General features: G+C 37.4%; 1 protein-coding gene across 4 annotated transcripts in view; it reads right to left on the bottom strand.

Moving 5' to 3' along the window:
* The window catches only part of ATF7IP (activating transcription factor 7 interacting protein), a 127,196-nt gene that overhangs the window by 82,486 nt on the left and 17,879 nt on the right, over positions 1 to 26,831 (bottom strand). For all 4 annotated transcript variants that reach the window (XM_083366737.1, XM_083366740.1, XM_083366739.1 and 1 more), the window contains exon 2: positions 9,441 to 10,510. In XM_083366737.1, coding sequence (XP_083222863.1) covers positions 9,441 to 10,503 — 1,063 coding nt within the window. In that variant the 5' untranslated portion in view covers positions 10,504 to 10,510. The remainder of the gene's footprint in view (positions 1 to 9,440; positions 10,511 to 26,831) is intronic.

Here is a 26,831-nt window from a genome sequence, read left to right as displayed (position 1 = left end):
ATGGGGTTTTGCCTCCAAATGAAGACCCATGTTTGATGACCTGGTCAAGGCATAAACAGCGAACTGGCAACTGAGGGAGTTGAAGCAGTGGCATCATCCAGTAACTGAATATCTCTCTGACTTCCGGTTTATCAGTCAGGATTTGAGATGGCATGAGGAGGTCCTCATGGACCAATTCCAAGAGGGCCTATCCTCTGAGATTCTGGACAAGGTGGCCCAGCCATGTTGTCCTAGAACCCTGCAAACCCTAACATACCTATGTTTGCGCATAGATGGTCAGCTCCAACAGCAAGGGCAAGGTGACAAGAGGCGGCCGCTCCAATATCCAGGATGTCTCTCAAGGAGCCTCAAACCCCAAAGAACCCATGCAAGTGGGGGGGCCGACATGCCTCAAGCTGGCAGAAAAGGATCAGAGGCACAGAGGTTTCTGCCTGTACTGCGGAGGCCCCGGTCATCTAGCTGCTACAGAAAACTGTGACATTAGGAAACTCTCCCGCCCAACTTAGCCTGGTTCGGTGATTTCTGGTGGGGCAGGAGTTAACCCCACCACCCGAGATTTGGTGGTGGCCATGATGTTGACTTTTCTTAGAGTTGCATAAGTTCTCATGCAAGCCATGGTGCACTAGGGGCTGACCGCAAACTTCACAGACAGACCTTTTGCCACTAAGTGCACTAGGTAGACCCACCTGGAAACTGAAGGCTGGCTGCTTCAGTCAGGGCCAGTAGCAATGGCTACTGAGCCTCTTCAGATGTATATGGAAACCATATGGAGCAGCTGGAGTTCTACATGGCAACCACTCTGCATTTTCCAAACATATTGATTGGAATGGCTCCAGGCACACAACCCCACAGATCATGTAGTTGGATGGGGTCATTCAGCTGGACAATCCTAAATGTCATTCTCATTGGCTTCACATGTGTGCCACAGAGAAATCTCCCACTTTGTTTTTAGATATCCCCTTGAAAATTGCAGATTTTGCTAAGGTGTTTGGGGAGAAAGAGGCCGAGCAGCTTCCACTAAATCGGCCCTATGATTGTCCCATTGACCTGGTTCAAATGCAAACCTTCCAGTGGATCGGATTTACTCGTCTGTGTCTAAACCTGAGATCCTCAAGGACTTTGAGAAGAACTTAAAGCATGGCTTCATCCATCCATCGATGTCCCTTTCAGAGGCCCCATCGTATCAAGAAAAAGTCGGGGGAACTGAGGCTTTGCTTTGACTACCGTAAGCTTAGTGCCTTTACCATGAGGAACCAGAACCGCTTCTGATCATTCTGGAACTCATGGAGCAGTTAAGGCAGGCACAGCTCTTCAAGAAGTTGGACTTGCAAAAGACTTACAACTTGGTGAGAATCTGCAAAGGGGACGATGCCGTTCAGACTCACCAATGCCCCCGTGTTCATGAACCTCACGCACGTGTTCCGGGATCTCATGGACACCTTTGTGGTAATCTACTTGGATGACATCATGGTACACTCATTGTCGGCCAAAGAACACTGGTCCCATGTATGAAAAGTACTCCCAATGTTTGTGAGAGAACTATCTCTTTGCGAAACACAAAAAGCGTCAGTTTGTACAAACCACCATTGACTTTTGGGGCAACCAGATTTTGCCTGAGGGCATTGCCATGGACCCATAGAAGATCAAGGCCCTGCAGTCTTAGCACCCCATGCGCTGAGTGAAGGATGTTCAGAGACTTCTGAGGTTTGTGAATTATTATCTGACGTTCATACCCCAGTTTGCTGTGATGACCATTCCCTTGACTTGGTTGCTGCAGAAAGGGGTGCAGTTCATGTGAGGGTCAGTCGAGCAGCAATCCTGTTTCTGAAGACTTTTTCTACGGGCACCATTCTTCACCACGCTGACCTGTCATGACCATTTGTGGTGGAGACAGATGTGTTGTATGTCATGGTCGGGGCAGTGTTCCTACAAGCCTCTAGAACTCAAAGCATCTCTTCCCTTGTGGTTATTACTTATGCAAACTCAATCCTGCCGAGTGGAACTACACAATCTGGGATAAGGAGTTGCTGGCAGTCAAGGTGGTTTTCAAAGCGAGGTGGCACCACCTAGAAGGGGCTCGGCACCAGATCTGTGCATGGACTATCGGAACCTGGAGGACCTTAACACAGCCAGGAAGCTCAACCAGTGGCAGATCTGATGGTCTCTTTTCTTCACCATCTTCAACTTCCAAGTAACCTATAGTCTGGGAGGCTGAAGTCAGAGAGATGATGCCTTGTTGCACAAACTGGAGTACACCCGGGCTGGGGACAAGGTGCCACTCCAGTCAGTGATCCCGGTAGAAAGGTTCGCAGCACCCTAAGAGTCCGTCAATCTGAAAGAACAAGTCAGGCTGGCACAGCATATTCATTTTCTCCAGGCCAGAGATGTGTAGTTAGACTCGGTAAAAGGCCTGTCGGACCCTTGGTCATGCTTGGAGGACCTGTTGAGGTTTTGGGGAAGGATCTACGTATTAGAGACCCTAAGTCTGATCTTACGCCAGTATCACAATAACCATGCAGCAGGGCATTTGGGCCTGTTCAACACTTTGCACCTGGTGGGGGTGGATGTTCTAGTGGCTAAGATGGCCCATTTCGTACTGTGCGTGGGATTGCCCATGGCATGAGATACAGCATGGTTGTGTCACGACATTCCTGAGCGTATTATGTCGGACCAGAGTACCCAGTTTATAGCTACATTTTGGTGGGTGCTCTTCTACAGGTAAAGATATCTCTCTCGTCCTCACATCATCTGGAGATGGACGGAGACACGAAACGAATGAATGTCATGCTGGAGGGGTATTTGCATTGGTATGTGAATTTCCAGAACAACTAGATAGATCTGCTGGCGCTGGAGTTTGCATACAACGCTGAGTATGTCTGACTCGCATGTCTCCTTTTTTGGTGACCTGCGGTTTCATCACATTTATTCCCTGTGATTGCCGCAGATTCACCAGTGCCCATGGCCACGGATTTCCTGCAAGAACTCATAACATGCAAAGAGCGTTGGAGAAAAAATTGAACGGGGCCATAGAGGAGTGTAAAAAGTTTGCAGATCGACACCATCGAAATTGGTGAACGTCTAGCTCTCCACACAGTTCTGCAAGCTCAACCATCACTTCCTAGGACCACTCCCAGTGGAAGTGGTTGTAAACCCAGTGTGATGACCCAGGGCACGGCACAGAGGCAATGCAGTCAGCTGGCAATTCAAACCGCCCTTTAATTGCTCCAAATTTTCTCCAAATGCTCCCATGTTTCTGGCAAGCTCCAGAACAAAACAAGACACACACACTTCAGCAGCCTCTGGCTACAAGTAGTTTCACATATAGTTAGAAGAGTAATTTACTCATGGCCAAGGAATGGTACATCCAAAATTTGGCTGAGGTTCCAGGTGGGGAAACTTACAGACGGCCAGGGAAGAGGAGAAACTGCCTTCTGCACCTGATCTGAGAAAGTGTAGGACAGAGAAAAGGCAGGAGCAGAGAAGGTCAGCCAGACTACTTGGGAGGAGAAAGCCACACCCAAATTGATAGGATGGACCATAAGCTATTTTTCACAGCAACAGATGGAGGCATTGTTGGGAACATGTTTGTTTGCTAGCTGTGTGTTTGGTCATCGTGATTCCTGCTTCACTCTGGATTGACAATGTTTGGAATTGAATCGTGCCTTGGAAACTCTGGACTTCTCTTGCCTCATGAGCTCTCTTATGCATGAATTTATGTTTGCCTGGTGGAGTTATTTTGTTTGAGAAACTTTCAAGTGCTTTGTGGACTATTTAGCCACTGCTCTGTGGACTAACCTTAGTCTACTCATGACTGGACTTAATTGTGACAGTTCTAGGTTTTGGTGAAAGGAATTGCTGGGGAATATTAATAAACTCACTAAATCAGTTACATATCTGTGTTGGTGAGCGGGGCAGCATACCTGGAGAGATTTTACTGTTCTGTATTTTACTTTCTATGATGAAAATGGTATTTCTTTAGGTAGAACCAACTATAAGATCTTCATTGTCATCCTCAGTGCAATTGTCTACTGTTTGCAGGATCCAATCTGAGTTGGTCAATGGAACCAGAGGCTTAGCTTTACCAATTTTCAGACTTATGCTGGAGTCCATCCTAAGGGAACTTCTCTCTCTCCAGAACGTGTGCACTATACATAGTATTTATGTGGTGCCTGGTTCGGTGTGGCTTTTAGTTGTTAATTGGGGTGCTGATGGCTGGCTATTAGTCATTGGTTGTTGTTTCCTTGTGCTGCTATACCCTTGGCTTCTAAGTAATGAATAAGCTGGTGATAAATCCGCACTCCTGTTGACTGACAAGGGGCCTATTTCTCAGGCTTCAATCATTTCCCTATTTTTGTCTCTGCTCAGCCAACAATCTTAGTAGCTATGAAATTGAATGCATGTCCTTGTTCATTGCAATTTGAGGCTACCAATGAGTTACGTTTACAGTTTCAAAAAGAAACTTGATCATGCAGAAGCTGACTTGGATGTAATAAAAATAAGTATGCTACAATAGGAAGTAAATGACAAAATAAAATGCTGTTTCCAATTCTCATTTCTGTAAAGTTGAAAATTCTCACTTCATTGATGTGGTTTAGTGACTTCCAGCCAAGATCCACACTGCAAAACAAATATACAGAAATTGCTAATGTTGCACACGCTGTCAGTTGGAAGACCCTGAGTTAGGGTCAAGGGAGCAATTGGGATTGCTCAGGGCTGCCTGTAGAATTCCCCAGGGATCGATGATTCTAGATAAAGGTAGTTTCCCCTGTTCAGTCATATCCGACTCTAGGGAACAGTGCTTATTTCCCTTTCTTATCTGAGGGAGTTATCTTTGTCCGAAGACACTTCTGTGGTCATGTGGCCAGGATGCCTCTATACTGAGATGCACGGAACACAGTTACCTTCCCACCAAAGTGGTATTTATTTATCTATTTGCATTCACATGCTTTCAAACTGCTATATGGCAGGAGCTGGGGCAAGTAACAGGAGCTCATCCCGTCACATGCCACTTGGTTCTCAAACCTAGGCTGACAACTTTCCAACAAGCCTAGCATCTTACTCATTGGGCCATTGCCTCCTCTCATCACACACGCCTTATGATTTTGGGGAACCTCAATTTGCAATCCCTAGGACAGGCTTCCAAAGTGGCTCAGGAGTTCATGGCCTCCATGATGGCCATGGGCCTCTCCTATGTCATTCTTGGCCTGACGTAGACCAATGATCTTATCCAGGACTTGGTTTTATTGTCAGAGCAGTGGCAATGGGATTTAACAAAAGAGCTTTCTTTAACCCCTCTCATGATCAGATCACACCATGTAACCAAGGTTCTCTTGTATTTTCCCCTTCTACAGGAAGGCTGAACCCATTTGATTGGTCCATACCTGGCAACTGATGGACCCAACCGGTATTTCAAAGAGAGCTGAGGGAAATACCTGCTGCTACACAATCTTGCTGTGGTTCAATTTGTTCATAGTTGTGATATCAGGGGTGGTACAAGTCCTATGGAGATGCCAAGGGAACACATATACTCAGTTATATGGGAACTGTCTGATCTGAGGAAATGGGCAGGGTTCTGTAGAATGCAAACACCACCACCTGCATTATTAGATTCATGACCTTTCTGGCTGGTTAAGGCAGCCCAGTGGATGTCACATGGATGGGTCCAAGTGATGGTGAATCCATCCTTGTTTCCAGCCCCTTTTAAAGAGCCACTGGTGTGCTCCCTAGATCAAGAAGCCATTGCTGGATTCCACCGTGCCAGACAATTTTCGTGCAATCTCCAACATAGGAAAAGCGGTTGAGAGGATCCTGGAGAAAGAGCATTATTCGGACCATTTTCAATCAGATTTCAGGCCCTGATATGGAACTGAAACTGCATTGGTTGCACTCATGGATATCTAGCAGTAGTGGAATGGAGGTTGTATATCCATCCTTGCTCTTCTTGAGTTCCCCAATCTTTCTGGCTTTGCAGATCAGGGGGGGAGTGGTTCTGTGCGTGCAGCCAAGCATGCACATGCACAGCAAACAAGTGCGCACAAATGCAAAATGGATAAGCACGTGCGCAGCTCCATCCATCGTGCATACAAATAAAACATACATGCCCATGCTTACCTCCTGCTCGTGCGAGTATGTATGCACATGTGTGATCACCCACCAGTTTCCTGGTCCACTTCTAAAAAGCTGAAGCTATGCTAGTGGGCCGCAGCCTGAAGGTTGGGGACCCCTGGACTTTGGTATCCTTTAGGGATGACTTTTTTAGGGTGCTGCTGCTTCACCTCCTTCCTCTGAGGCAAATTCCAATTGGTATTAATAAGGAGTGAGCGGTCAAGTTTATGGCCCCTCCTTTGTGGGGTACAGCAGGGCTCGGTGCTCTCTACACTCCTTTTTAACACTACATGAAACTGCAGGGTGAAATCATCCATCACCATAGGATGAGGTATCACTAATATGTCGGTGATATCAGGTTATATATCTCTGTCCCAGGTGAAGTGAGAAATGCAGTGGTTGTCCTTTCACAATGCCTGAAGGCTATGGGGGTCTGAAAGGGGAGCAACAGACTTCAATTGAACCCTGTTAAGATGGAGTGGCTGTGGGTGGGTGCCCCTGTATCCAGGAGTTTTCATCTTTTGTCTTGGATGCAGGCGCACTACTTACAGACCTGGTATGTAACTTGGGGGATCTCTTAAGACTCACAGGTCCTGCTCAAAGAGAGGCAGCTGTGGCCAGAAGGATCTTTGTCCAACTCTACATTGTGCACCAGTTACGCCCTTTCCTGGACAGGGATGCTCTCTGCTCAGTTATTCCAGCCTTGGTTAACTTCTGGTTGGACTATTGTAAGATGCTCTATATGGAGATATCCCAGAATTGGACCTGAAAGCAAACTGGCATCAAGTGCAGTTCATAAAATAAGGGAATTATTTATGCCCTTCTTTAGGCCCCCAATATAGCCTGTGCGGCAGCATTCTATACACTATCCAATTCAGTATCTTTATTATCAATTCTAAGATTTGCTTAGATTTGTTTGCTGTATCTCTTGCCATTAGTTTGGTCTTTATGTTTCATCTTAGCCCTATTTTTTTTCCATTCTGTTCTTTTCAATTTCATTACTAGAGTTTGCAAATTTGCATTTCCAGCTATCAAAGTACTGTCATTAGCAAAGCATATATTTCTTCCAATTTTAAGACCCTGCTCATTGTTTCCTAATCCAACTTCGTTCAATATGTACTCCACATGTAGGTTGAATAAATATACAGCTGTGTGAGCAGTGTGGTGGCCTAGTGGTAAAGATGCTCGCCTCCCACTTGGAAGACTGAGAGGTCAATCCTAGATAGCAGGAGATGTTTCTCCCATAGGGAGCAAAGAAAAGAGTTAGGTTTGATATTTATTTATTCTATTATTCCATAATTTAAATTTAAATAGAATTTTATTTAAATTTTAAATAATTCGATGCACATCTCAAATACAGGGAACTATATAGATGTTGTAAAATAGAAATATCAACTTAGAAGAGAAATATCAATTTGAGCATTGAGAGACTTAGAAAACCAATTTTTGTGTAATTCTAATTACACAAAAAATGGTTTTCTAAGTCTCTCAGACATATTTGAAATACTGATCAATTAATTATTTTCTGTTGCCTTGAAGAATTTTGGAAATTATTCTGTAGTGGTTTGAATACTTATTTAATCAGGTAACTCCAGAGGTGGTGTATTATTTTTGATAAAATTTTCTTCAGAATTCAGTCCTCTCAACAGAATTTAATGCTTACAAATAACACCAGCCTAATAAGGTTTTTTGATGAACACTTCAACCCTGATATTTTATCTTGAATTAAGTTATTTTCCAATCTTCACAAACAAAAGCTTTTTTTAATAAAATCAAACATAATTAGTATTTTTTATTACAAGCAGAACAGCATTGCTTAGAATCAATCCTGGTCACATTTCAGTATCAAAGCAGATTTATAATAAGCAAAGTAGTAGAATAAAAAATGAGCCAATAAATATCAACTGATTATATTCAAATATACTACTAATGCAGTTTGATCTTATACTACAGCAACAAAATTAAATATGGTCTGAATATACTATAAATATAAAAATAAAAATCAAGAACCACAAGTATCATGTTTTTCCAAAAATAAGACCCAGTCTCATATATTTTTTGGCACCAAAAGACACATTAGGACTTATTTTGGGGGAAACACAGTATCAAGGTGATCAGCCCAGCTGGGTGCCCCTCCCCTAGTGTGCACACAAGAGGCAGTGAGTGCACTGGGGCCAACTGTGTCCGGCAGCAACCACAGAACACCAGGCCCTTGGCACAGCGCAGATAAGTCTGAGTGTGAAGGGGAGGGGGAAGGCATGTGATCCAGATGTGCTGCGTGGCCACCTGGTTAACAGGAGGCTTGCTTGGCAGCACCAGCAACAGGCGGAGGCAAAGACACCGGGGGGGGGGGGGAGGCAGGTGATCCCGTGCTTTGTGGCTACCTGCCCAGCATAGCTGTGGCCAAACGAAGAGACAATGGGATGGAGTGGGCAGCACATCAGGATTACCTGCCTACCCCAGTGCCTCCCCCTGCTGCCGGTGCTGCCACACAAGCCTCCTGCGAGTCAGGTGGCTATGTAGTGCATCCAGATCACCTGCCTCCCCCCGTGACTCTGCCTGCTGCTGGTCCTGCTACGCAAGCCTGATGGCCGCACAGAATGTTCAGATCGCTTGCCTTCCCCCGCCTCTACCTCTGTGCTCACTTACCTGTGCTGAGCAGGCTATGGCTGCTGGACACCGTCAATTCCACGCATACTCACCGCCTCCTGTGCTGGCCACACCCACACCCCTGGGATTATTTTTGCAGTAGAGTTTATATTAGGTGCACACCAAAAAATCAGGCTAGGGCTTATTTTCTGGGTGGGCCTTATTTTCTGGGAAACACAGTAGTTATCAACAGCATAAGTCAAATGCCTCTAGAATATTTTTTGTTGCATTTGCTCTAGATGTGGTTCATTCGATTTGATATTCTACTGTTGCTGAAAGCTGGATGACACATGAATTAAAACAATATTTATTATGGTTGGTCACATCATCAGCAAGATGTTTAGACTCAATTTGGCATTTTTATCACCTATTGAGTGCTTCCTAAGAACCTGGGATAGGTAGATGTTGTCTGATGGTTGTTATTATTGAAAAGTAGGTTTTGAAGGCTTGAGTTGTTTACTATTTGTATGGTTATTGTACACTATTATTCTTATGTTTTAATTTTTAAACAGCAATGATACTGATATTGTAATTTTAAAACATTGGATACAATTAATGTTTATTCTACATTTAATATAACTAATTTTTTTTTCAGATAAGGCAATTATTTTACTGCTTTTAAATTCTAATACTGAGTTTCGAATGACCATTTAAAATGGAGATTTAAAAAAAAAGATACCACTCACCTGGAGAATTTTCATGGTTTGGCATTAATACTACAGCTTCTTTTTTACAACAAACTTCTTCTTCATCAGAAAGAACTAAAAAAGCTTCTTTGGGCAAACTTTCATTGCTTTCACGTTTACATGGAGAATTTAAAGAATTTGCTACCTTTTCTTCTGAACATAAGCTAGGAGTCTCTACAGGAAGCAAGATGGGTTGAGAAAAACAATTTAATGCATTTGCTGGGGCCAGCTTTTCTAAAATTGGAATAATTTCATCTGTTTCCATTTTAGCTGCATTTCCCAGCATACTCTCAGTTGGTGGTTTTTCTACAGTTTTTTGAGCCACAGTTTCTACCACATCTACAGATTTGATTTCATTCTTTGAACTTTTATTTGTATTCAAACTACTAGATATTGCTTCCTCATCAACTTTCTCTTTTACAACAACTTCCTGTGTATTAGTTTTTTCCTCCATAGACAGTTCAGCAGTAATAGCCAACTCATTTGTTTCTGCTGGTTCTACCATTTGGTCATTATTTTCTTCTTCAGTCTGACTTGATGAGGCTTTCTGATCCAAAATTTCTGCTACACAAAGATCTTTATCATTCAGGTCCTCTCTTATAGTGATCTGTTCCTGAATGTCATTATTTTTATTGCATTCAAGTACTTGACTTTCAGATCCAGGGCTCAAAGGTGGGCTACTATTTTCATGATGTTGTTCAGAAACAATGTTTTCAGGAGAAAGTTTTTCACATTTTGCTGTTAAGTCACCATGCTGGTTTTCCTTGTTATCCAGACTTTTGACATCAGCAATTTTATCAGATTCTGTTTTTTTATCTTCAGGATCAAGATATACGTCTTCTAGGCCATTCACCTCTCTTTCCTCAATACAGTCAGAATTTAATAAAGGAGAACTGATATCTGAATCCCCATTTTCATGTTTTCCATTTAACAGTTTCAAATCAGCAGTCTTCAAAAAATCTTCTTTTACTTTATATACACTTTCAAGCTGTTGCCTGTCACTTGCTCGCATGGTTTTACGGGCCTTAAAAACTTTTTTTTGAGGTTCTTCACTGTTTTCCATCTTGATTCTTAAAAAGTAGTTTTAGGATAAAAAAGAAAAACAAGGAAAATTCATCAATAAAAATCTAACTTTAAGTACAACAGGTTTGTCATTTTTTCTGCAAAATAATTGGGGAGATGATTTAACAATGACTCATTGGATTTTTTGTGGCACAGAATCCCTTATTTATTTATTTCAGGAAGTTATTTAAACTTGATCATGAAGGTAAAGTATTGGTGGCAACATACTGAAATCACATTATATAAATTGTTAATTTTCTAGTTCAATCGAGATAGCAAGTCTGCAAAAACTAGTAGAGATTACAGGTCGTCCTTGCTTAAACAACTACAATTAGGATCAGCAACTCTGTCAATAATCAATGCAGTTAAGTGAGAGACATCACTACTGCGATGGATTTACAACTTCACTTCTGCTGCAATTGTTAAGCAAATTACCCATGGCGGTTAAGTGATTTGTGGTTTTACTGCTGGATTCTCCATTGATTCTGCTTGTTGGAAGCCTGCTATGAAACATACAAATGGCAACCACATGATTGCATGGTAATAAATGTGATCATATAATAAATATATATATGAAGAAAATCACTCAAAAAGCTTTCACTAATATCCTAAGACATTTCAACTGATAATACAACACAATATTTCAATCCCTACCGTGCAAACATCACAAAATATCCACAAGGGTGCATACTGTAGCCACGTAATAGCGAAGGTATCAAGAAAAAACAAAGCAGTATGCAATTAGATCAAAACTAACTGCTTTAAATAATTTGGTGTTATCTGTGCAAACCAATCAGTCATTCTCTATTTTTTTAGAATAAAATTGCGGTAAAAAGCATTTTCCATTCTTCAAATAAAACTCACGTGCATGTAGATCTGGTAATAGTTAACTTAAAATCATACACGAGGAATGGTAAAATAGCGTCTCATTATTTCTGCTTAAGTTTTTTCTCCAGAAAGTGAATTGTGTATCTGTATTTTACATTAAGCGCACATAAAAACATAAGATGGATACTTTAGTAAGCCTTGATCTCTTCTCATACAAATGACTCCACAGAATGTAGGAATTGCAGAAAAGCTTGCATGACTTAATTCAGTGGATTCATAAAGACCTGCAAATCTTAAAGAGATATGTCTTACCAAGAAGAAACAATTTCTGAAATTTAACAGCCTTATTTTTGCTTTTTAAACTTCTACAGTTTAGGCGATAGGACTATGCAAGAAAATCTTGCTTAGTTGTGCAAAAACCTATATACACTATTTGCCTATGCATAATACAATTCATTTCATAAATATTAAATATTTGTGTCGTTTACCAGAAGAAATTATTTAAATCAGTCACTTTTACTTGGTGAACACCCTTTGTCAATAGTGATGTAGTTTTCAGTGCTTATTTGTGTAATAGTAAGAGTAGTTTCTAAAGTGATATTTGAAATTGTCCTTGCTTTCATAATTAGGAACTTTTCCTTCTCTAATATTTTTTTTGAAAAGCAAGTTCATTGCTACATGGCAATGAAGATAGGTATTAGAATAGCTGCCATGGATTACGGTAACCCATACTCATGAAGTCATATTAGTTAAAAAGATTAGCCAATCACTTTCCAGCTAAAATGTATTTTACCCGGCAACAGAGGAGACCGAGATCATGAAAAGACAACAGTATGAGACTCAAAACAGTTCCATACGGGTTACAAGCATTCCAGAAGGGCATTTCTATTACAGTCCCAAAAGCAAAGTATTTCTCCAACAAATATAACCCAATTTAGAAAAAATTATATAAGCAAATAATGTTGACTGTTAAGCAGCTTTGTGTTAAGTGCTGCCTGCAAGGTAATTAGGAAATTCTTGGCTTTAGTACCATGTACTAGATGCCGGACTTTAGACTCGTTCTAAAACATGGCTCAGATATTGCTCAACAGTCCATTAAAACGCAAATGCACATTTGTATAAACTTTACTTTGTTGTATCAAGAACACACATAGAGAAATGTACACTGAAGTTTTGAAATAACAGGCAATTTTCATAAATTTTCATAATCTTACTTTTTGTTAAGATTATTACATTTCTTCTTTCTTTAAAATATTTACTGGTGCACTTACAAATATTTGCTATCTTATATGCTCCATTTATACCCTCAGGAAATTAACAAAAATTCTACTTAAAAAAATTACATTATCTTCCACACAAGCTGAATTATATCTGTAATAAAAGGCGGTGCTTACATTGATTTAGTTCCTCATTTTATTAAGAAAAACCAGACTTCAAGAACTATAGTTTGTATGTTTGCCACTTAGATTGAGCATACGTCAGGAGGAATAGTAGTAGATAAGAACAGCAACAGTATTCCTTCTATTTTTTGAGCTCTTGCAGTTTCAGAAGCATACTCAAGAGGGAGTTAGCTGTACTCAAACATTTCTGTGACTTATCACACAGGAAAAAAAATGGCCCTTTCCTTGTGAAAGTTTTATCTTATCCTATTGGCTCAAGAAAGCTAATCCTGATCCACCAGTTAAGAACCTCATTTCTGCCCAGCAATAAGAAAATCAAATAAAACTGAACATTTAGACATAGCCTGAAAAAAAATTAAACCACTGAATATTTAGAAAATGTACAATCCTTGACAATATTTTGAAAATATCCTTCTTCAATATATAATTTTAAGGGTAAATCTTACATTGTAGCAGTAAGATTGGAAATTGCTAAAATTTCCATACAACAGGTTGTGAAATTGAGAGCTTAACCTAATTCTGAATTCCCCAATTTAAATATCAATAGTAGTCATTTCTTTTTAGAAGACTGTACACTCTCCCTCAACCAACACAAAAATAAACTACTTGCATTATGTGTTAGTTTCCGAGCAACTACCACGAAACCATAAAATCTTTTAGATAATTACTAAAGCGCTAATACACAATGACAAGCTACTATAAAGCTTATGTAAACTGGACTATATTAATCAGTTGTGGTTTATTGTTATTGTTACTATTGGCTTATTCTCATAAACACTTTTTCAACTTATACTTTTATTTTGCTAACCATCTTTGCGTTATTTTCTATAATTTGGATTTCCTATATTTGGATTTTAAATAAATTGATGTCTCAGCAGGACAATTGGTTGGTTGCATAAGCATTTGTTTTATAAAGATGATAAATAGCATTCAATGTAGTGTAATGGGAACCTGTATTAGTATAGTAATCGAAGTGTGAGTTCTTAAATTTGTAATACAATTTCCTAAAATGATAAATGACTACATGCAACCTCTCTCATGAATAAAGCCAAAAGTAGTAGATTTCTTATGAGTGGTTTAGACATCTCTCAAAACTTGTTCCAAATTTTGCTGCCTGTGGAAGTCTTGCCCAAGCAAAACAGGAAGTTTTGACAATGCTCTCGGTGCCTCCATTAAGAAACCTATTTTAAAACAACAAATAAATATTTGATACTAAAATTATATAGCATTTAACACTATATTTTAAACAGGGTGACAATGAGCCTACCAAAAGCAAAATGCAAAACTATGCATATTTACATTTCAGCTGCTTTCTTATATGTAACTTTATAATTAGATTTCATTATCTTACCTTTTTATGTTATCAAGTGTCACCTTCTGGAAACAAAAGGGAAATTACACAGAAATACATCAAAATACAAAGTTTCAGTATTAAAAAAGTAGCATTTATAAACTACCAGAAAGCAATGGTACATTCTTTTACAAGATACATCATTAAACTTAACTTATTTCTACTGATTTTCCAGAAATATGTATTGTTATTTTTTGAGACGGTTTCATTGGGAGAAGTGAAATACATCTGCTTGTACATGCACAACACAAACAATACTGGCTTATACCAAGCTTTATACAAAATAATAAATGTGGATCAAGTAGATGCAGTTCAATTTTAGGAGACTTCACAAATCAAAATTTGGTTACAGTACAAATTTACCTCCCCTCCCCGCTGCCCCAATTAACCTACAGATTTACCTTTGCCATTTACCTGCCATTTAAAAATGACTATCTTTTCTGAATACATAAAAACATGTCATAACAAGAAGCCCCTGAAGCCATACTGCCATATTATCAACATGCCTAATAAGAGAAACTATACATAAACAAGATACAACAAGCATGATGTCAGACAAATTACTGAATATTAGTGCAATTTCATTGGTTGGCAACTAAAGACTGTTTTGTACAAACCCAGCAGTACCAAAGGCTGAGAATCAGCAGGAAGCAGGAAAAGATCTGCCTGGCAACAGGGCTAAAAATAGCACACCTCCTAAGCAATAGCACTACTGTATGTGAAATCAGCAGAGCTTCATGAAACCTTCCTGCCTCTCTCCACATGCACAATGGAGTGCTCTTCACAACAAAGTCAAACTATTACGCTCTCTCACAACAGAGCCAGATTAGCAGATATCAGTTAAGCATGTAACAAACTTTTGTGCATTTTAAATATGCATAGAATACAAAAAATATGAAAGGTTTTTGTCCCTTATTTCTTTTTAGCTTTAGACAGGAAATATAGCTCTATCTTTAGAAATGCAGTAAAATTCAACTGTATTTTTTTTTGAAAAATGATTATACTGTTAGGTTTTTCATCCACAATTAAACTATATTTACATATAATACTAAAAATATACCTAGTTATAATTTAATAGGGAGGCATTTGTCACGTTTGACTGATAACCTAAAACATTATCTGTAAAATTGCCCACTTTTTCATTAAATAAAACCCCAATGCTTTTGAGAAACATCTCCTTAGCGGAAAGAAACCCTTGCCTTCCATGATGTATAATTATCTGTACTTCAAAGCAGTTTCCTTCCATGTTTAAAAGTATTTATATTTGTTTTAAATTATTGTTACCTAAGCACATACAAAATGAAATCAAGCAAAATGAGCTTCAGTTAAAAACAAAATATAAACAGATATTTAATAATCAAAGCAGATGGAATGCAAAGACCTTTTATCTGAACAGCAAGTTCAGTAACATTAATACATGAAGGGGGAAACATGGTGGTTAAACAGTCTCTCTCCCTTTAAAAGCAATTAATACTCAGTGATAGCACCGATATTTCACATGTCTAAAATCTCGATCCCAAATTTTTTAATAGTACTGGAAATTACTTTATTTCTACTTGATATCTTGGAAGAGGTGACTGCTGGTATGCATGTTCAGCATTAAGATAAAACATTGATAATTTAGCTCAATATAAGAATATCAAGCACTGCACTGATTTCCCAAAGAAGCATTTGCATGATACAATAAAGCATTCAATGTTAATTAACATGAAATTATGCACTGCGTCTTAATACCTATTTTGAACACTTTTATCCTTAGAAGTGTAGAGCAGATTTGGAGTGGCCACCATTTTTGTAACCAAACTGGAATTGGAAACCAGTAACTGTTATTTTAAAATTTCAGTATTGTTAGAAATGGTGTTTACTATTAGTCATTTAGAACATTTCATCACGGAGGAATAGCTGATAATGGTTAAGGCCTCAGGATCTGGCATACTGCATAAACATTTTCACTCTTTCATAAGTGTGAGCATATTTTAAATGTAATTAGCCGATTTTATTCAATCCTTGTTATTCATGGGCTTTCATTCTTGAAAAACTCCTTGGAAATGGAAGCAGTTATTGAAACATAATTTCTAGTGAATGACATAATCTATAATCATAATATGGAGAAACGTATTAATACAACATCACAAGAATGTAGTGTAGCTCATGTCACTACTATGTAGTAAGGCTTTCCCTACTGTGCATGGCCATGTATAGCCACATTGAGGTTTGAAGAAAAATGGGTTACATTTGTATAGAAGTGAATAAGTGAATCCATGGAAACAGAATGCTTAGAAAATAATAACTAAGCATAGTAACATTGGTTTTCCTTCCTGGTGATTAATTTTGTTCACAACTTTTAAAACCTATCATCTAGATTTATTCTGTTGATTTAATATATTGTAATAAATGAAATCCCACCCTCTTTATAAATGCTGTTGTCAGTACTCAAACCAATGGAAAAAGGTTACCCCCTTTTTATTTTATTTTGCTTTTACAACCAGCCATGCAACTTACTGCATAATTGCCATTGGTCCTGACTGATGCTTCTTGTTCTTTCTTCAACCAATTGGTTGTACAATTTGGACCAAGAGATACACAGATGTGCATATGTGCCCAGATAAGCAGTAATAAAAGTTATATAAACTGGGCTACATCATATCTGCCAACTCTGAGAAGAGGTAACAAGGGAAGAAAATCCCAGTTGTAAAGGAAAGCCTGTGTTTACTGTAATGGGCTCAAGTGGCATCTCATTTCATTTGTCCATAAAGACAAATAGAATTACAAGTCTGTATTTACAAGTAGCAATATGATCAAGACAGAATATTATGTTCTTTCTACATCTAGCTGGCCTAAACCATGACATCCTGTTTAAGAGTCTGCTCCAAAGGCCTGTGTATTTAGACCTGGTCTGTGGCTATTTGTAAGTAATTTTTTTCTGTATACAACCAAATTATGGAACAATAAACAATAATAATCTATTTGTGACCAGCAAGACCTAGTCCCTGTTTCACTATCTAGTCTGGCCAGATCCTGATTACAATGTCTAAGGCAGATATTAAAAGACAAGATCATCTGAGTTCTAAGGTTTCTAGCTAAGGCCAATCATTTATCACTAGGTTAATTATAATAGTCACTAACCTTAAGATTTCGATTTACAAATGAATTGTTTAATTATGTAATATTGATAAACTTTGAACCATTTCAAACTTGGTTACTATGAAAAAATGGATAAACTAATAGACTAATTGAGGTCTCCTTAGTGACGTTTTGTCAAGTATTTAATACCAAGGGAAACTCTTTTTTGTTCTACCAAACTTTTTAAGATTAGTAATTCAGAATTTTAAAAACATTGTTTAAAATTTTTTGGTGTTTTCTTTTTAGCAGTCCAAATTATTCTTGTAATTATTTTTAGTTGTTTAGAATAATGTAATTTTGTGCCTTATATTGAATAATACAATATTTATTTTATTTTTAAAATAATAATATAATCTTTTAAAGATGGTTTTTAAGCTATTCAAGACTTCAATCTGTAATCTTAAATATATTCATGACATAGAATTCTATCAAAGGCAAATTAAAATAATGAAATGACAACATTTCTCCCTTTGGTCACATGCAGTATTAAACTTCCCTGTAACTCTTAGCTTTATTTTACAATGCTGCCACTATCATTATTCTTGTTCAATGAATGCTGTGTCCCAAACATGAATAATGAACAAATATTTTACATATTTACATACAAATCAACACTAAAAAGAGGATGCTATAGAAGCTATGCCAATAGTTTGCATAATATGAAAAGTAAAAACTTAAAAGTTTTCCATTTACTTATCTAAGATATATAATCTGATGTTTTTTAATAGGACACAGAAAAAAACTAAAATGCTGATTATTGCTTTTAAACTGAAGTTCTTTATTTGGTTTTTATTCTATTAGGAATGTATTACTGTAGTTCCAAAATATATTAATGCAGACTTGAGAGCTAGAAACTTGAATCTCCAATCTCACAGGACTCTTCAGTCTACAGATTAAACAAATTCTTCCTAGTATGGGAGGAAATCACTTGTTCAAATAATGTCTGAAAATTTAATTATATATTTTAATACTATCAGACATAAAACAAAATGAAAAATAAAAAAAAATCACTCTTTCTGTTACTTATTTTGAAACTGCAATTATATTTAGCGATACAAATATGGGATAAAACTAAAGCCAAACTCTTTTTATGAGAGAATCACTAAATATGCTTACAAAATTCATCACAGAACCATCTATGTCAATTACTCTATTAAATAATCAATCTGTGGCTATCTCCAACAATCCTAAGCCCTCAAATATATTGCTACACAACCTAATCAATAATTAATTAAAAACTTATACATATCTTTGAAAAGGTTATAAAAGATTATGAAACTACTTTTCTTACCTGGAGACAGCTTGACATTCATCAAATGAACTTCCTGCTCAGCTTAGCTGCTTATGTATCAAAACAGTAGAACACTTCTAGGTCAGCCATCTTGAGAACAGGCTTTGTCTTTACACAAGCAAAATATATTGCATTTTTGTTGAACCTGCCTAATGCATCACTTTTCATTTACCTATCCACCCTTTTGGAAAAATGAATGCCAAGATTTTTATTTATACAACAAATGCTCCTAGAGGAATCATATTAGCTCTCAAATACATAGTCTAAAAATGTCAGCTGCACTAGAAATCCTTTAGAATGAGATTATTGGCAATGCTTGCTGCAGTGCTACCAGTTGCCTCCACAGAAATATGTGCAATGTGATGTCTCCCTTAAAACATGCCACAGCAGAAAAAATGCATACTGTAACACAAGAGGAACCAACACATAAAAGTTAGCAATTTAATTTTTGTATACAAATTTAAAATGTTGTTCTTCCTTGCATTATTTTAATAACTTTTTTCAAATGATATTTATTTTAAATATTTACTTTTATTCCCCTTCTATCAGAGAAAAAACTGCTTGGGTATTCCAGATGGGATTTCAGGCATCTTTACTGCCAGTGACAGTAGTAGAACAAGCATCTATTTTCTAAAGTAACTGCAGCAAGATAGTGCTAGAAAATTTTCACTGTTTTATGTTCAAGATGAATAGTTCTAAACAGAGCTGAAAGTTCAGTGACAAGTTGCCTCAGTCAAAATAAAAATTACCAATTATTTTCAGTATATAACAAAATATTTTTTATTAAAAAGTTTTACAATACATTTTTTCTTTAACCAACCAAAAAAAAGAAGAAAAAACCCCTCCCAACCCCCTCCCCCCACCCTCTTCCCCCTCCCCAACCCCTCCCTCCCTTTCCCCTCCCCCCCCCACGCTTCCCAGAGCAAAATACAGGGTATAAAAATACAAACAATCATAATCTAACTTATGCAAACAATCCTAAACTATTTAAACTACCGAACTTTAACTCATATAAGAAAACTCCAAACATATATATATATATACATACATACATACAAATACAAAATAATACTTTCCAATCTAATACCAAAACACAGGGTATAAAAATACAAACAATCATGATCTAACTTACGCAAACAATCCTAAACTACTCAAACTATCAAACTTTAACTTATATAGGTAAATTCCAAACATACATACATACATACATACATACATACATACATATATATATATATATTATCAATGATTATTCAAATACAAAATAATACCTTCCAATCTGATATCCAATAAAAACAATTGTCTAAAACTATTCTTCATTCCAACTAAGCTTTAAATTCACATCATCCTAATGTGTTATACAACTTAAAATACCATAGATTACTTTCCAAACTTAAGAAATTTTTATATAATCACATCATTCTTATATTCTTGTATTCTATTACCTATGCCAATATTACCCATAAAAATATTACAAATTAACTTCAATCACAAAAAAACCAATTTATATCAATTTTATAAAACTATTCTTCTATCCAACTAAAAGCTTAAAATTTTTCATCCAAATAACAAATCATAACCTACAGAATATCAATAAACACTACTACAAATCTTCCCAATTAACTTTCCATAATCATCTTAGAACTAAAGCAACACGAAATATTACATAATTATTTTATAAGGGTAAAAAATATATCCCCAAATATTTAGTCCTTCTAGCAATTCCAATTCCCATAATCCTTATTACATTATTGTCTCTTACAGTTATGTGACTAAATCTTCAGGCTTGATTCATTCGTCCAGAAGTAACACGCCTCTTCCAATTTCTGGCCTTCTCCAGTGGTAATGAAATTTGACCCACTCCTGTATCTTTCACCTCTGCCTGCATTAACCCTTCAGCAACATGCAGGTTCTCTCTGGAACGCTGAGACTCTCTCTCACCTTTTTTCTTTGTAGATTCCAAAGATGGTATGGGGACTGCTTTTAAAACATTACTGTAGAAATCACGTGCCTGAATCTCCGTGGTAAAACAGTACCTCGTACCTTCATAGGTCACCACCATCCCCACTGGTATTTGCCATCTAAACTTAATATCACGTCGTCTCAATTCTTGTGTCAAAAAAACAAATTCCTTCCTTTTCCTTAAAATCTTTGCAGGGATCTCTTTTAAAATCAGAACTTTTTGCTCAGCAATTACAAAATCAGTGTTGTAGGAGGCCTGGATAACTTCATTTCTAATCATTCTCTTTGTAAAATAAACCACCACATCTCTAGGTAGTTTCCTTTGTCTTGCGATCCACGAATTAACACGGAAGATTTTATCTATATCTTGCATTATTTCATCTGCTGGTCACTTCAATACCCCTTCCAAAGCCTCAGAAACCATTTTCTCCAAATTTTCCTTAGGATTTTCTATTAGGCCTCTGATTCTTAAAGCAAATTCCATCTGAGAATATTGTGTCGAAATCAAATCATAATTCATTTTCTCTATTACATTTTCAGTTTCTGTCATTTTGGCTTCCAATCTAATATCATTTTGAGCAAGATCTTCCACTCTGTCATCCAAAATCTCAATACTTTTAACCATGCCCTCTATTGCAGATGTGATGTCTGCTCTCATTTCTTTTAATTTCTCTGTAAACTTCTCCTCCAACTTTTTCTCCATTATCTCAACAAATTGCTGCATTTGCTTTTCCATAGTCTCTTGCAACAAATTCTGCAAATCTTTTACTGTAAAAGCTGATACAGATTCAGATGCAGAGGACAATGAAGTTTTCACCGAAGACTGCTGCCTCAGGGCAGGAACTTTAGAAGATATAGTCGCCATTTTCACCCTCTATTGTTAACTACGCACTTTCACATGCAGATTCAGCAAAGTCCATTGAGTTAAAGATCAAAGCATCATCTTCACCAAAATCTCCTGCTTCGCTCTGCCTGCGTCCTTGTTCTCAAAAGCTCTTCCTTGCTAGCAGGGATGGTTGCGAACGCCCTGTTCTGCTCCAAAAAACCCGGAGCAGAGGCGCCTCGCAGTCCGGAGCATGCCCAGGCTTCGGGGGGGCTCAATCCTTCCGCTGCCAAAACTATAGGTTCTGGCAGCCCCGGAGAGCTCTACCCCTACCTGGACGCTCACCCCTTCCTCTTCTCCCGAGGTGGGGGCTTCCGAGCCGCCGAACAGCTGACCAGCGCTGTTTTCGGTGGCTCTACGGAGCTGCGAGGCTGACAGCCAGGAAATGGCTGCCTCCAGCATCGCCTTGCCATCCGGAAGCCGTATATAACAAAATATTTAAATATGGTATTTGTCTGTTCATGTATTTTATGTATTCACCTTTTTTAAAATTCTTTCATACCTGATGAAATTAATGGTAAAACTTTGTTTAAAAGTTATTTTGACTTTGCAGTACATATCTCATAAATCAGTCCTGTGTTTATTTTTATTCTTTTTTATTAAATTATTGTAAATATTTTATTTATTCTTTAGAACTTTTAAAACCTAGTAAGTCATCAAATTTACATTGGATTATAAATAAAAGTCATATAAAGGTAAAGGTTCCCCCGCACATGTGTGCTAGTCATTTCCAACTCTAGGGGGCGGTGCTCATCTCCGTTTCAAAGCCAAAGAGCCAGCGCTTGTCCGAGGACGTCTCTGTGGTCATGTGGACGGCATGACTAGACGCCAAAGGCGCACGGAACGCTGTTACCTTCCCACCGTAGGGAAGCACCGGCCCCTAGAGTTGGAAACGACTAGCACGCATGTGCAGGGGAACCTTTCCCTTTCCCTAATACAGTTTAATCAAATGCAATCTCTAGAAAAGGACCTCTAGAAAGGCTTTAAGATAAACAAGCAGGAAACTTTGCTTTCAACTTCAGGAAAAATGGTTCTCTAACTTTGGAATCTGCACATGTCTAATTTGTGCCTAGTTTAATACAAATAAATGATAATGATGAAACCTCAATTATAAGATAGAATCTGGAAGGAAATCTGAGTCTTGAATTATGGAAGATCTTAAGGAAGGAATGTGAAATCTGAGAATGCAGATTTTTGCTGTATTATTAATTTTCAGTACTCTTCCCACCAGTTATAATGTCTACAGCTACAGCTCAGAAATTATTGGTGACCTTAATTCTTCTCTGACAATATAAAACACTTCCACATACACATTATTTTAAAAGTCAGTGGTTACTTATGATAGCTCTGTAGTGAGGGATGATGATGGAAAATGTCCTCTCTTATTCAAAGCCTAAAATTAGAAAACTTTCTGCCCTCTAGGAAAACTAAAATATTCCCTAAAATATTTGGGGAATTGTTAAAATTACTTCGATATATCATAAAAGCAGCTTTAATATGAAACAAAATTCAGAAACTGAATGCTGAATATGACTAAGAGGCAAAGTTTATGCATAGGATAGATAGCAAGGTCCATGTGTTAAAGTGGCAACCTAATTTTTCATAACCTGCACAATTAAAACAAAAATGCTGCATCTGTAGCATTTGTTCTTTAAAATAACACCAATTTTGCCTCATTTTAATTCTTTTATCCAGAAAAGTATTTCTTAATCAGTGTTTACTGAAAGTCATGTATTCATTGCTGATTTTTTTAACCATATTTTAAAAAGGTACTTTAAAAGGCACACAACACATTGTTTTAAAAATCAAGCATCTAAACAACTGTAATTTAGTGTACTATTATAAGAGTAACCCAACAATAATTTGTTCTAAATTATCATTATATCAGAAGGAATATTTTAAAGCAGCAAATAACTAGAATGAAAAATTTAGAATGAAAAATTTAGATGAGTTTTCCAAAGCAAGCTAGTTTTCTGATGAAACCTTCTCACAAAAATATTGCAGATTACAAATTATCCAATGGAAAATGATAGTCTATAAGCAGTGAAAGAAAAAGCAGTTTATCAAAGTTGATTCTATCTCATTAAAAGATTGTCTAAGCGGACTTCCGGTGGCTCCGCGGCGACGGAGGGAGCCTTCCCGGGCTGCCCGCGGCTCAGCTGGTGCTTTTTCGCCCGAAACAGCGCCGATCAGCTGTTCGGGCGAATCTGAAGCCCCCTCCTCGGGAGAAGAGGAGGGGGTGAGCCCCCAGGTGGGGGTTGAGTTCTCCGGGGCCGCCTGAGCTTGGAGCTTGGGCGGCTGAAGGATTGAACTCCCCCGTAGCCTGGGCTGCTCCCAGCTGACCAGCGTCTCTGCTAATGGAGCAGAGCCAGGCGTCTGCGACCATCCCTGCTTGAAGGAGAGACTATGAAAGGGAAAGAGCAGGCAGAGCAGTACAAGAGGGAAAGATGAAGAGATGAAGAAGATTTTATTTTACTCTCAAGCTTGATGGACTTTGCTTAAAACTTAAAGTGAAAGTGCGTCACAATTGTAAGTAAAAGATGGCGGCTAAACCTCCCCCTAGAACTTTTCGGAGTGCTGGAAATTCTCCGGTGCAACAACAATCATTGCTGCAGGCGTTGCATTCTCCTGATGTATTGACATCGAAGGATCTTGAAAAACATACCCAGTTAATTTTGGAGTCAATGGGTGTTAAATTTCTACAGATGGAGGAGAAATTGGAGAAATTGGAGCAGAGAATGGAAGAAAGGATGGAACAGAAACTTAGAGAAATGAAGGTAGACATTTTGTCCTCAGTGCAAAAAGTTGCTAAATGTGTGGAGGTGCTGGATGATCAAGTGCAAGACTTGATTCAAAAGAATGCTTTATTAGAAGCAAAAGTATTGGAAATTGAAGATTTAAAAGACAAAATCGACAGTGAACAGAGCTTGGCCCAATTTTACCAGATGCAGTTTGCTGTGAGAATTAGAGGCCTAAAAGAGAATATTAAGGAAGATTTAAAGCAGCTGGTTTCTGAGGCTTTTGAGGGAGTATTGAACCATCCAGCATCTGAATTAAAACAAGGTATGGACAAAGTGTTTCGTGTGAATTCGTGGATTGCTAAACAGAGAAAGTTGCCTAGAGATGTGGTGGTTTATTTTGTAAAAAGGGAAATTAGAGATGAAGTTATACAAGCTGCCTACGATACCAAAGTTGTGATTGCTGGTCAACAAGTTTTGGTTCTAAAAGAAATTCCTCCAAAGATTTTAAAGAGAAGGAAGGATTTTATATTTCTTGTGCAAGAGCTCAAGCAAAGAGATATAAGGTTCAGATGGGAGATCCCAGCTGGGTTGAGCTTCATGTATGATGGCAAAAGGTACTGTTTGAGTAATGTGAAGCAAGCGCATGATTTTTATAATAATGTTTTGAAAGTAACCCCATCAACACTTCTGGAAGCTGCAGAGGGATCTGGAGAAGGAGAACATCAAGAGGATGAAGATGCACAGATAGACGAGAAGGGTACAGGAGGAGTTCAAGCTGTAACTCTTTTGGATGATCTTAGAGAACAGAGGGTGACGCGTGCTGCCTTAAAACGCTCAAAAAAGAAAAAAAAATAGGACCAGTAGAAATCTATGGAACTTCCACAAAATATTTATAGTTAAGTGGTAGTTGTGTTTTTTAAAAGTTTTGGGATGTTATGTATGGTAATAGATTTTTTTTTTTTTTAATTTGGAATTAATGGACAACTTACTACAGAGGAAGAGGAAGAAAGTTTTGTGGGTTAATGTGGGTTAATTTGTGTAAGAACTATTTATTAATGTGCAAATGAGAATATGTTAAGGTAATAGTGAATTGTGGAAGAACATAGATGGGAATGATGCTAGTTCTCTTTTATTTTAGTTTTTTTTATATATTTAGTATTATTAAGGATTGGTTTACTATATACAAGCTAGAGGGTGATGGATTTTAGAGTTTATAATTGTTAGTATATGATTGTTTATGATTGCCTTTTAGATATATACCTTGTATTTTGCTCTGGGAAGTCGGGGGGGGGGAGGGGGGAGGAGGGGAAGTGGAGGGGGGGAGGTAGGGGAGGGAGGAGGGGGAGGGGGAGGGGGGGAGATAGGGGGGAGGTAGGGAGGGGAGGAGGGAGGGGGAAGGGGGGTTTTTGTAAAGGAAAATTGTATTTTATAAAACTTTTCAATAAAAAAAAAAAAAAAAGATTGTCTAAGCAAAGAGGCTGGGTTGTTGCAAAGGTCAATCTTGCAATGTCAGTGCTGAATTTTGGGGTGGAGAAGGAACAAAAGTAATGAAAACACCAGATTTAATGTACAACTTTAAAACATTATTTAAATGGAAAGTATCTGATGGTCACGATATATATATATATATATATATATATATATATATATATATATATATATATATATATATATATATATATATATCTTTTTTATACTGACAAATCAAAAAACAAGGATATAGTCACTGAATTATTTAATTGCTTGTGTATTTTAATAAAACCTTTTATTATAAAATTATAAAAGCATACAGTGAAAGAAATTGAGGTAACAATGGTAATATTACAAGCCTAGACAGCATTGTACTAATCTTCCACTTCTACAGGGACAATGTATCTGAAGCGATGCATTGTTGAATTCCACTATTTCCAACAGAAGAATTAAATAAATGCTGAAATCTTGCACTGAAATTGAAGTTAATATAATAGACTTTTGGTAGTACCTTAGAGCAATTACAAAAGAAATATTGCTTGTTTTAATCCCACAAAATAACTGATTAAGAAAGAGTATTATAACATTTTTAAACTAAGTCTATTTTCTATATTCTTTTAAGATCATGAAAAACTTTACTACTAAATAAAAGCTAGAGTATTTGTGCCAATAAACACTACAAAACACCGGAGAGAAAGAAAGCATTATACAAAGCAGAAATGTACAAAACAAAATAATTCTACCTTGTTTCCTGATAAATAAATATTCCATTGGATTGCAGTAATTATGGAAAATTTTAGATTTAGGCATCAGCATAAAGGAACAGAAATTCCTGTTGATATTTTAGGTAATAAAGTAAAATACAGCTAATATTTGAAAATTATTCAACTTAAAATTGTAATCTTCTAAAATATCTCATAAATCTAAGTGAAATAAAATAAAATTTATTAAATATATGAGGAAAGTATTTTTCTTTTTAAAAACTGATTATTTTGCAAAACCTCTTTCAAATTTATTATTGAAAAGATTGTCAGTATTCATAAAGTATGCAAAACAACTAAAATGTATTTGGTAACAGTTCATGTTTATCAGTAACATTTTTTTACTGCTTGCTTCTTTCTATGACTATCACATTTGCCAGACCATTTATCCCTTTAAAACCCATGCAATAATAAATGCCTAACTTAAATAGAAATCTCAAAGAACAAAAATAAAAATTGAAACCTTTTCATTATATATTTTATAATAATGCACACTTTGCTCCTGGGAAACATGACTTC

This window comes from Vipera ursinii (assembly GCF_947247035.1).
Source record: "Vipera ursinii genome assembly, chromosome: 6".
Taxonomy (NCBI): Eukaryota; Metazoa; Chordata; class Lepidosauria; order Squamata; family Viperidae; genus Vipera; species Vipera ursinii.
This window is presented reverse-complemented; position numbering and strand designations above follow the sequence as displayed.